The 12,795-nt window shown below is 41.6% G+C and overlaps 1 protein-coding gene across 5 annotated transcripts in view; it reads left to right on the forward strand.

Annotated features, from left to right (window-relative positions):
• The window catches only part of SEPT2 (septin 2), a 40,260-nt gene extending 28,754 nt beyond the window's left edge, over positions 1-11,506 (forward strand). For 4 of the 5 annotated variants that reach the window (XM_012810410.2, XM_023518242.1, XM_023518244.1 and 1 more), the window contains exons 8-13: positions 2,958-3,059; positions 3,471-3,616; positions 5,190-5,273; positions 6,369-6,426; positions 7,789-7,904; positions 9,573-11,506. In XM_012810410.2, coding sequence (XP_012665864.1) covers positions 2,958-3,059; positions 3,471-3,616; positions 5,190-5,273; positions 6,369-6,426; positions 7,789-7,890 — 492 coding nt within the window. In that variant the 3' untranslated portion in view covers positions 7,891-7,904; positions 9,573-11,506. The remainder of the gene's footprint in view (positions 1-2,957; positions 3,060-3,470; positions 3,617-5,189; positions 5,274-6,368; positions 6,427-7,788; positions 7,905-9,572) is intronic. The other variant, XM_023518243.1, reaches the window with a different exon arrangement.
• The last annotated feature ends 1,289 nt before the right edge of the window (positions 11,507-12,795 follow it).

Consider the following 12,795-nt stretch of genomic DNA (forward strand, 5'->3'; position numbering starts at 1 on the left):
ATTCTCCTGCCTCTGCCTCCCAAGTAGCTGGAACTACAGGCACCCGCCACAACGCCTGGCTATTTTTTGGTTGTAGCTGTTGTTGTTGTTTGGCGGGCCCGGATTCGAACCCACCAGCTCAGGTGTATGTGCCTGGCACCTTAGCCTCTTGAGCAGGGGTTCTCAATCTTTTTAAACAGGGGGCCAGTTCACTGTCCCTCAGACCATTGGAGGGCCAGACTGTGGGCCCCTGGACAAGTCGGCTGCTAAGCAGGACAGGCAGCTACGGGAAAACACCCCCGGCGGGCTGGATAAATTTCCTAGGCAGACTACATGTGGCCCCGCGGGCCATAGTTTGAGGATGCCTGCTCTTGAGCCGCAGGCACTGAGCCAGTACTGCTAGTTTTTTAGGAAGTACTCAGGCCATTGGAAGAGTCCCCTAATGCTTAGACACTTTAATATTTGACACTAAGTATTTTAGCACTCCCAGTTAAGGAAACTTTACCTTTTATGTGCTTACATTAAATTTGATTGAGGTTGAGGAAAGGGGATGTCAGGGTTACAGTGTTCTCATTTTAATCTTACACCCAAAACTTTTAATGCTTGATTACAAAGTCTGAGATGAATTGAAATACTTTTGTATTCCTGAGACAGGAATTCCTGTATATTATTTGTTTATTCCTTCTTTCGTGGGCCTCTTTTTATTCTGCCTCATCCAAAAGAACTCTCATCCATCCTCTTCTTTGTGTTAGACACTTCATGGTGGTTGTTAAAACCTTCTCATGACCCCTTCACTCTGATTTCCTGCCATCCAGCTGCAGTTCTTTCAGGGCTGTGGCCAGCAGCTCAGTCCTCACACGTGGGACTTCCCTGTGGAGGAGGCCGTGATTGGCAGTTCCTTTCATTGGCCTCTGATTGCTTTGCTTTCCACCTGTTTTTTTCACCTTCCTGATCCCTGAAGGTCAGTATTCCTTAGAAATACAGTAGAATCCACATACCCCCCTAAGTTGACCTAATTTTCACAGACCAGTCATGCCCCACAGGTACGTGTCAATACAGTGGGCCTGTTCCTATGTTGGCCACTTTTCCTGTCACTGCTGTGAGGGGGAGTCACTCAGCAGCTTTGCTGTGTTGTAGTCTCTGTGTTCTGCTTTCCCCTTCCAGGGGTCTTATTTCTTCATTTGAATTACATGTGCAAACTGGAGTCCTGTTTTCACCTCTAAGGAGCTCTTGTCTTCCTGAGTTCCCTATCTTTTAATCCCATAATTCTTGGAATTACCCTGAGAAATGTGTAACTATTTTTGATTCATCCCTTTCTTACTCCTCTCCTCCAATTTTGAATAGTCTAGTTACGGAATGTTTTTCAAATCTCTTCTCCATCAGAGAAACTTTGTCTTTATGAAGTCAGCAGAGGACTAAACATAGGGTCAGAAGGATGATAGGCCAGGAAAGGGCCGATAGGGTACAGCCTGGAGAGCAAGCTCATGCTTGCTGCTAAGTTTCTCTCAAGAGAGAGATGGTTTCTCCTCTTTAGGCACAGGATTTATGAAGACTAAAGGTGAGTTTACAAAGTAAAGGATGTAAGGAGGGGAAGGCCTGTTCTGAAATTCTGAATTAGTACAGACATTGTGGTGGAGACCAAGGTCTTTGACCATGGAAGGTACAAGAGGTCGTGTTAAGGATTTTCACTCGCAGAACCAACGAGCAAATCCAGTACAGGGTTTGAATTGATGATGTTTTCTTTGCTCTTGTTTTCTCTTCCTGTAATCTGGGCTGAGAACAAGCAGAACTCTAGCCTGCCTGGCACCTGACGGAGTGTCTGGCGTAGTGGGCATTTGGGGACTGAGCTTTTAATTGGTTGACTAATTAAATGACTGTTTATTTCAACAGCAGCCCAAGATTTTTCTCTCCTCCCCCACTCAGCACTATACTGCTTGGGTTGATAGGTCTGATTATGAGATTCACTGCTGGCTGCTTGCTGCCTTTTGAGTAAAATCTGGACTCCCAGGTGTTCAGGGAACTCTCTGCTTTGTAACCCTAGTTTTTGTTCTCTCATCCAGCTAACTGTCTTAGATTCCACCTTTTAGAGTTCTTGTTATTTCTTAGACACACGTCATGTGTCCTGTTCTCTGTATCTTTGGCAGTTTTTCTCCCCTCTGAGAGGTTTCTCCCTCCTCCTACTTACAGGATGCCTGCTTGTTCCTGCCTGTGGTCTCTCCTGTGGCTTCTGTCCTTGAGGCTGACTGCGGCATGAGTTTATTTGTCTGTTATGCAGGGCTGGCGTCTGCCCTCCCTTGGCTTTGTACATTGGAGATTGTGGTCATTATTGCCAACGTTGTTTTTGGTTCTACACACAGGCTTCCTCAAAATTAAAGGAGAAATCCTTTTTTTTCTTTTTAAAGAAGGAGTCTCTCTCTCTCTCTTTGTCACTTAGGCTGGAATGCAATGGCACAGTCATAGCTTACTGCAACCTTGATTCCTTGTAAGAGATCCTCCTGCCATACCCTCTCAAATTGCTGGGACTACATTGTACCTGGCTAATTTTTTAAAACCCTTTTTAGAGACAGGGTCTCACTAATTTGCCTAGGCTTTTAAATACCTTCTTAGCAATTGATAAAATCATTTGAAAATAATTTTAGTGATTTTTTATTGACATTTGTAGGCTCTGATATATTTCTTTTTCTTTCTTTCTTTTTTTGAGACAGAGTCTCACTCTATGGCTCTGGCCAGAGTGGCATGGCATCATAGCTCACAACAACCTCATCCTAGACTCAAGCGATCCTCTTGCCTCAGCCTCCTGAGTAGTTGGGACTACAGGCACCTGTCATAACACCTGGCTAGTTTTTCTGTTTGTAGTAAATATAGGGTTTCGCTCTTGGTCAGGTTGCTCTTGAACTCAGATTCTGATATATGAGTTAGATTTGACTAAAATAACATGGAACTTGCTAAAGTTGATCTTGGTTTTGTTATTCTTTCAGATTCTGGATGAAATTGAAGAACATAACATTAAAATCTATCACTTACCCGATGCAGAATCAGATGAAGATGAAGATTTTAAAGAGCAGACTAGACTTCTCAAGGTAAAAACTGGCTTCAAGTACACAGTATAAATGACTCCTGTTTCATGTTATCTCTGCATTTACAATGAAAGAGCAGGCAGAGGGCCATTTCCTAGAAGGCTTGGCCTCAGAGAGAATGTCTCAGATAGATTTAGTTATAGTATTACTGCTTACCGTATATTTTGACATAGCTGTTTTCTAAGGCTTGGAAATTTCAAGTCCTTCAGGAAATTGCAGGTTTAATGTGTTTTCATACAATTTATCCCATGTGGAAAATATCCAACACGTCCAAGAAAAATGTTGAGTATCCCAGCTTTCCAGTTCCATTTTATAGTAAGTAGCAATGTGCTAAGTCTGTGCTAATGTTCTTGTGTTTGCAGTCAACACTGAGGCTCTGCGTGGAGCCTGCCTACCCTGTCTGTCTCTTTCTAGGCCAGCATCCCTTTCTCCGTGGTTGGGTCCAATCAGCTGATTGAAGCTAAAGGGAAGAAGGTCAGAGGCCGTCTCTACCCTTGGGGTGTTGTGGAGGTGGAGAACCCAGAGCATAACGACTTTCTGAAGCTGAGGACGATGCTCATGTGAGACACTCAGTGTGTTCCCTCTGGCAGAGCTTGGCATGGGAGTGGTGCTTCACATGTGGGGTGACACGTCCTCCACTACTGCACAGCCTGCAGAGCATGGTGTGTCTGCAGCACCTTCTCACCCAGGGCTCCCTGAGCACTGCTGAACTGGCCTCTTCCTCCTACAGCCTTTGGCTTAGCACTTCTCCTTCCTGATTATGTCTTTGAAGCTGATAGGAGACTAGACCTATAGTGCGTTCTGGTGAGGAGACAGGGTGCTGCAGTGCCCATATGCATCAGACTGGGCCTCAAGAATGGCCCCGCTCAGCCTGGAGACAGTTCTATTCCGTTTATTTTTTGGCAATTATAACAGACCTGCATGTGAAAATAGACCTTTGTTTCTTTACAAAATAATTTTATATATAGAAACATGCATGCATTGTTGTTACTTCTGAATAAAAAGGCTGAAAGAGTATTGCTTGAAAGAAATACCTCAGTTCAAAGAATATAGATATAAATAATAGATATTATCTGATATAAATTAATATTTTGATTAACTGAAAATTGCTATGCATGCCAGCATAGCATCTCAGTTTAGCAGTTTTTAGTGAATCAAAATCTGTAAGATGTTGCCATCCAAGCTTTATTAAACATAATATTCGTATAAGAAATTATAGAGTGTATTCATTAGTGTTTCCCGAAGTAGAGTGTGAGCTGACCTTCACCCACAGGAGTGTGTTGTAATGTTTGCCCATTCTTAAGTACTTAAGTATTTGAATAAGCTGGGCAATTTAGCTTGAGTGTTTCATAAGGTGAGTAAAAGCTTCAAAGTCCCATTTTCTTGGATCCAGAGTATCAGTCTTTGTCTTTATGGTCTTCTCCACAGCTAGAGCAAGCCAGCTGTTTTTTATACAAGAGTAATATATAGGCTGGGCGCCTGTGGCTCAAGTGGCTAAGGCACCAGCCACATACACCTAAGGTGGTAGGTTCGAATCCAGTTCGGGCCCACCAAACAACAATAATGGCTGCAACCAAAAAATAGCCAGGTGTTATGGCAGGCACCTGTGGTCCCAGCTACTTGGGAGGCGGAGGCAGGAGACTCGCTTAAGCCCAGGAGTTGGAGGTTGCTGTGAGCTGTGATGCCACGGCATTCTACCCAGGGGGACAGCTTGAGGCTCTGTCTCAAAAAAAGAAACAAGAGTAATATATAAATTTTAAGCTTAAGAAGTCAGGGATGTTTGAATTTCATATTTCCATACATTTTTTTAGAGAAGTGTGTCTATTTTGGACACAGTCTATCAGCCCCCCTCAGTGGGGATGGCCTCCTGCAGGGATTGGTGGTGCTGGTGGCTTGCGTGTTTCCAGTGGAAAGGACTTATACACAGCTGGAGGTGGGGCGTTCATGGTGGTCACAGGGAGAGCTGTGCCTCCGTAGATGCTTCCACAGCCACACTCCTTACCCTGAAATCCCAGTAACCCTGTGCACCATTTACTAAGTAACTTTTAGTTCTGTCTGTTAGGCATATATTTGGTCAGTGTTTTCCATGGAAATGGCATGCGCTTGTGACCATTGTGATGGACCCTCTTTCAGAACCCACATGCAGGACCTGCAGGAGGTGACCCAGGACCTTCACTATGAAAACTTCCGTTCTGAGAGGCTCAAGAGAGGCGGCAGGTTGTCATGTTGTCTCCTACTCTGTACTGCACCCAAGTCATGTTGTGTCTCCTCCTCTGTGTGTCCAGCTCAGCCTTCTTGGCCATAAGCAACACAGTTTGGTTCTCTACTCAATAGCCATTGCTGCTAATTTAATCACATTATTCTGTTTAAGCCTTATAATGAAAAGATAGATTTAATAATGTCCACATAAAAACCGCTTTAGATAGAAAGGCTGAAAGCTTGTATTGGGTATTTCTGCAGAAGCATCACGGTCTGTGAGTGAACTTAGACTTGTTCACCACTAAGACACAGGGTGAGCACAGGGTGTGGCTTCTGAGCAGCCATGGCCATTAGAGCAGTGGCTCCACCCCTGCAGTTCCCTGCAAACTCCCTCAGCTACCCTTACCTCTTTTTCTTTCCCATCCTGCTGTGTTTTATATGAGGTCTCTGTTTTGTGACCTGGCTTGTGATTTTGTATCTGGTCAAAACACATCTCTGCTTAGACTAGAATTTAATGAACAAATAAGTAATATGTATCATTTATTGAATTTTTTCTATATTAGAGTCATTAAAACATTGACATTTTAATCTGGTATATCATGTATATGTATGGGGAGCTCACTGAAATCTGATTTACTGTGTTATTGATTTGGGAAACAGCCATTATAATAGAACGGTTTTAGAGGCAGCAAGACAACTGTACTCTCCAGGAGCCACAACAGCCATGGCCCTGTAATGAGGGCCCAACGAGCTCTGGGGAGCTGGTGTGTCAGCCAGCTGTCTGGGGTGCTCTGCCTGCTCCCCCTCACACTGTGTTACAGGATGTTCTTCCACCAACGCTGCTGTTTTTTGAGTGGCTAAAGATAGAGGTTTTATCAGCTCAGCTTAGAGTAAGAAAAGACTCTTGATTTTTCCATTTATTATTTAGTCCTTTTTCCATCATTCTGTTTCCTTTTTGTTTATCATATCTTTAATTTGAAAAATAATGAATATAATTTTAAACAGATATGGTTCTCAGCATTCTAAAGTATAATTTTTCTTTGGGTGTCTGTAATTGCAAATAAGTACTATATTTGTCACAATGTTACAGTTGCAATTTCTTTCAACTCTTAGGAAAGTGGAGAGTGAGGACATGAATAAAGATCAGATCTTGCTGGAAAAGGAAGCTGAGGTCAGTACAAAAGTGCCATTCTTTTTACTAAAGCTGTTCAATTTACATCCAATAATATTAAGTGTAATTATCTTATAATAGTTTTCTTCCCTTAATGTTTTGAGTGGGATTATATTACATGTAGCTAATCTTATTTTATTACTACAGATATGCCTATATACATATAATAATATACATAATACTTTATATATTTAGCTAAACAAGACATTGGAACAGAATTTTGTAATGTACCCCATACATAGATAATAATCAGTTGAAAAATATAATGAAACTGCCATTCACAACCATTGACAAAAATTTAAGGAGAAAGATGTGGGACTTACTAATATATGGGGAAAGAAATTAGAAAACGCTACTAAAAACATTTTTGTTTTTGAGATAATCTTACTTTGTCACTCTGGGTAGAGTGCTGTGGCATCTTAGCTCATAGCAACCTCAAACTCTTGGGCTTTAGTGATCCTTGTGCCTTAGCCTCACAAGTAGCTGGGATTACAGGCGCCCGCCATAACACCTGTCTAGTTTTTTGGGTTTTTTTTTTTTTTCTTTTAGTATAGATGGGTCTCTCTCTTGCTCAGGTTGGTCTGCAACTCCTGAGCTCACACCATGTACCACAGGCCTATGGGCTGGTTAGGCATACAACCTAGATATAGATCAGAAATACAAAAATGTCCTCTGTTGTAAAGGTGGCATTCAGAGCTGATAGAATTGTGGAATGCAAACTGATTATTTGGTAAATAATATAATGGGCCAACCTTTTGTAAGCAAAAAGAAAATACTTCTTTGGTCAAATTAATTCAACACAGGTCAAATATTTAAATGTTAAAAACATAACCACAGGCTCGGCGCCTGTGGCTCAAGTGGCTAAAGGTGCCAGCCACATACACCTAAGGTGGTGGGTTCATATCCAGCCCAGGCCCGCCAAACAATGACGGCTGCAACCAAAAAATAGCCGGGCGTTGTGGCGGGCGCCTGTGGTCCCAGCTACTTGGGAGGCGGAGGCAGGAGACTCGCTTGAGCCCAGGAGTTGGAGGTTGCTGTGAGCTGTAATGCCACGGCACTCTACCCAGGGGGACCACTTGAGGCTCTGTCTCAAAAAAAAAAAAAAAAAAAAAAAAATCTCCTTTTCTTTGATCACTGCTTCATTTTCTGAGAAATTGTTATTTAAATTGCATATTCTTAGCATTTGCTTGGTTTTCTATTGAGTTGTTTGTCCTTTTATTGATTTATAAAAATTTCTAGTATGTTTTTTGTCATGTTTTAGGAAAACATAAAAAGTTGAGATTTTAGGAATCACAGAAGACCCATAAATAATGTTAAGACAGCATGCTGTGAACACAGGTAACATTTGGTGTCTCTGTGCAGCTCCGCCGCATGCAGGAGATGATCGCGAGGATGCAGGCGCAGATGCAGGCCCAGATGCAGGGAGGGGATGGCGACGGCGGGGCGCTCGGGCACCATGTGTGAGGTGACGTGCACATGTTAGTAGTCAGGGAGACCAAGCAGCTGTTACTAACAGATACTATTATCATCTCAACTTGTGTATAATAACAGGCTCGTCCAACTTAAATCTTATTAATGTTTTGCATTTTTGAACCTCTGTCATTAACTAACATTTACTAGCCTTAAAGGAAAAAGACTACTCCTAAAGAGCAGAAGCCACAACTTTGTCACCTACTTTCTAGTAAAGATTTTTCATACTTTCTAAGCTTATAAACATGATAAACACTAGAAAAAAATTTATATATTGAAATATTTTAGCCTTACAATTGGAAATTTGTTAATACTGAAAATATTTTGTTAAAGGGAATAAAGAAGTGTTATTAAAGTAGTTCATCCAGATAAAAGTCTAGATGCCATGAAGGGAAACGGTGGTCCCCTGTGCAGTGAGGGTCTGTTTGACCAGACGCTGACTCCCAGCTCCTTGAGACAGTGAGTGCTGCTGTGTCTGGCCTGGTGCACACCAGCCTCCCTGATTCCACAGAAGCTGCCAATGCCAAGGACTCAGGACCGGGAAAAGGCAAATGCTCACTACCTGTGTCACTTGGAGGAGATGGTGTGCAGACCTGTCTAGGTGTGAGTCCCATTAACTCCCAGAGGAAAATAGTGAAAGATAAAGTCACATAAAGACCTAAGAGTCCAAAGGACAGAGCAGCCAATTATGGAGCTGGGGTAGAAGGCAAATGAAAGCCAAACAAGTCATGATTAGAGCTTGAAAGTGAGTGTGAGTTGACAGAGATGGAGGAAGGAAAAGCTGGGAATTAGGTAGATGTTCTCCACTGCAGTTCCGGCACCTCCTGGAGTATGAGCGTGTTGATCAAAACATGGAGGTGACTTAAAGCTCAGCTGACACATGACAGGGTAAATTGGACAGAAGGCCCGGGGTCCACAGACCTCCAGGACAGGTGGACAAATGGCTAAAGATGACATGGAGTGATGTGCGAGGCATTGGTCACCAAACTCCTATGTAGCTTTATTGGGAAAGGTGTTCGTTATAAAATACAGTGTATGTCTGGAAAGACACAATAATGCTTAGGTACAATTTAGTAAGTTTTTGTAAAGGGAACATCCATAGAACCCCCATCTGGGCCCACATTGGTTGCTGTACTTTCATCATCACTGAAACCTAGGAATAGTCCTGAGGGTACATGCTGGGTTCAACCTTCACCAGTAAGTAAATGGATGCTGCTGCAAGAGCTGAAAATCATTTGTGCACAGTCATGTACTAGCTAAATGACATCTCCTGAGCCGGACAATGCTGCTGAAGCAAGTTTTAAATGGCACCTGACCGGAGAAATGATGGTGCAGTGGAAACAAACAGGACCTCTTTGAGGGGAGGGTTTATTTGAGGCAAGAGGGAGTGATATTTGCTAATTTTCCTTTATTTTTAAAATGTTGATGGAATTATGAAAATTTCACTTTAGAGATACAACATTTTTATGTTATTTCTATGTACCCTTTAGCTTTGGTGTACAACTAGTTTTTAAGAGCCTAATGAAGGGTGCTTTGACCCAGTTAATGTTGGGATCATATAAACCCAACCTTTTGCTGTTAACTACACCGTCTGTTAAAGAGGAAAGTAGTACTGCTGATTACCACAGCAGCAAAGTGTCACTTCCACTTAAATGTGCTTCGTTTTGTTTTTCTAGAAAATACTCTCCTGGATAAAAAAGGAAAACATTCCAGATGGTAACATTGCTGCCTGTTTCATGAGCTCGTTGGAATGGTGCCCACCAATGTTTCACAGAACCTGTGCCTGAGAATTTAATTTTTGTTTTTTTAAACTTTTGGTGTGTTTTTTTTTTTTTATGAAGTGCTTTTAGTATCTGTATTTCATTGCTGTTTCACCTTATATTTTGAGGTGAACTTTGCTTTTTATTTTTTCCTTAACTCTAATGTTAGAATTGATTTCTAAGAATCAGTCAACATGTATAATTAATACGGAATTTCTTTATTTAGCTGACCTAACTGGCTAATTTTTATGAGCACTCTTGATTTATATCTAGACTATTCAGATTTACCCAGAATGTTTCTGACTGGGAGAGGCATGTGCCTCGAGATGCAGAAAGATGTGCTGACCAGGTGCAGGGCCATCTACTTGCCAAGTTGCACCCTACGGACACTTCACTTCCTTGCTCTTACTTATGTCTGTGCACAATACCTAAAACCAGTTCAGCTGCTATAATTCAATACTGTTATCATTTATCTGTTAACCAGATAAAACATAATAGAATCATCTAATGAGATATATGTTAATACTTACATAGCTTCTTTAAAACAGGCTTTTAGAGGTGTATTTTAAGAAGTCTTGATCTAGGTCATTTTTGAAACCACTATGCAGAGAAGTCATCACAAGCCAGTTTTTGTAGTGTTCTGTACTGATACTGGTTATACTGTGCTACAGAGAAAAATCAAAGCAGCTATGAGCTCTAGTTTTCATATTGCAACTAAAGTTCTTACCTACACATTGGGAGTCAGTGAACTATTTTTACTCAACTAAATTAATAAATATTTTTAAGGAAAATTAGCAGTTGACCTGTTTTGAAACCAACCTTTTTTATGTTTCATACTGTACTTTAGTGCATTTTCTGTAACTGGGACTTAGAAGACCCTCTTCAGCTGTGGGGTCATTTGGCTAATGTGCCCGTGAACGCAGGCCAGTCACTGAACAGTGTTTCGCCCTAAGGTCTCACTCCATGAAGCCCAAATGCCTATCATGTTTTCCTGATTTGGGTTTCCATTAACTACTCACTTTTGAATATTTTTCTGATGGGAGAAAAATAGCAGTCTTTTTTTTTCATGTGCAGACTGCCTTCATTTATTTTCAACCATTGTTATTTTGTTACACAAATTTCTCCATATGCTATGTAAAAATGAAAGACGTTCCACACCTGTAGGGTAGGCTGGTTAATAGACTGTGCATACTTGAAGCCACATCTGGTTGGTTTTCTGTGCATTGTGCCTTGACTCTCACCCTTCCTACCTTTTCCTCCTGTGAATGCCTCTGGCACACTTTCATCATTATTACATTAGGAAATTCCAAGCCAGATGAAAGGACACAGTTATATACAGAGCAGGTGTGGTTCAGTATTTTCATTTCACTACAATAGGAGAAACTCAGGTGGAGAAAATGCTTAATCTGAGGATGAGACAGGGCTTTTGTTTTGGCCAGAAAAAAAGATAAAAATGAAATGGTCAAGTAATCTGAGTCCTGAAGGCATACTGCCCTGCTTACCGTGCCCCTCCACTGTTGCATCATTGTGCTGGGCGCAGGGGGGCTTGTGGTGTGAGGTTTTTTCCCCAAGAAAAAGTATCGCACGGTTTTCAAGTACATCCATGCAGTCAGTTATTTGAGTTTTTTACATTTAATAACTTGGCTGGAAAAAGCTATAAAAACCAAAAGCATTTGCAAGTAATTGATGTATGTCCTATGTATGTTTGAATAAAGTACTGTGTGGGGAAAAGGTAAGGCCTGACTGTTAGGGTGGGAGGGCACACACTGTGACACTTCTAAATCTCTTTTTGTTTGGTTATTCAAATCTAAATAAATGCTTTTGCGAATAGAAAATTGCTTTTACTACGAGATAATGTCTACCTTTAGAAATGTATTTTGAAAAACACTTACTTTACACAGCAATTTTGTATCCATTTAAACTAACTTTTTATCAATAAAGCACTGTTGTTTAGATAACAAATGAGTACTTCTCTTACTGGTTCTTTACATGGGCAAAGTGTGAGGTTTTTTGTTAAAAATTAGGAAGACTGCTGGGTGCAGTGGCTCATGACTGTAATCTTAGCACTCCAGGAGGCTAAGACCGGTGGATTGCTTGAGGTCAGGAGTTCAAGACCATTCTGAGCAAAAGGAAAACCCCATCTCTCAAAACTAGCACGGCATTGTGGGGGTATGTGTGTGTGTGTGTGTCTCAGAAGGCTGAGGCAAGAGGATTATTTGAGCCCAGGAGTTAAAGAGGTTGCTGTGAACTATAACACCACGGCATTCTATGACGGCAACAAAGTGAGACTCTGCCTCAAAAAAATAAAATCAGGAAGAGGCTGGGTGCAGTGGCTTATGTCTATAATGCCATCATGTGGAGGTTTGAGGCCAGGAATTCTAGACCAGCAGGGGCATAGCAATACCCTGTTTCTACAACAAATTTAAAATGAACTAGATGTAGTGGCCTATGTCTGTCCCAGCTACTCAGGAGGCTGAGGTACCAGGATCACTTGAGCTGCTATTGGGCCTCTGAACTCCAGTCTGGGTGACAGCAAGACACTGTCTCAAATAACAGAATAAAGGTAAAAATCATAACTTTTTCCATTAGTAGCATCAGTGCTGATGAACTTTGTACATATTGGAGATCCCAGCCCAAATGAGGTAAGGATTGGAAATAAGTTATTTGTAGGTGATGAGGTCATCTACTTAGTGCAAAGCCATCTAGTAAAAAAATGGCACTAATAAGAGGTCAGTAACACCTACTTATTACTAGAAAGTATAATGGGGAAAGATGTGATCACAGTAGCAACGACTATGAAAAACCTGGAAATATAAATGAATAATTGTAATATAGCTAAGAAGAAATAGGAAAGTCCAGCTCGGCGCTTGTAGCACAGTGGTTACTGCACCAGTCACAAGTACGGAGGTTGGCGGGTTCGAACCCGGCCAGGGCCTGCTAAACAACAAGGACAACTGCAACAAAAAAACAGCTGGGCGTTGTGGCAGCCACCTGTAGTCCCAGGTACTCCGGAGGCAAGAGAATCTCTTAAAGCCAAAGAGTTTGAGATTGCCGTGAGCTGTCATGCCATCAGAAAAAAAAAACAGGAAAGCCCTACAACTTCATTAAGGAAAACTGAAAACGAGACTTGAAGCCTAAT

This window comes from Otolemur garnettii, unplaced genomic scaffold (genome assembly GCF_000181295.1).
Source record: "Otolemur garnettii isolate 467f Iridium unplaced genomic scaffold, OtoGar3 scaffold00133, whole genome shotgun sequence".
NCBI lineage: Eukaryota > Metazoa > Chordata > Mammalia > Primates > Galagidae > Otolemur > Otolemur garnettii.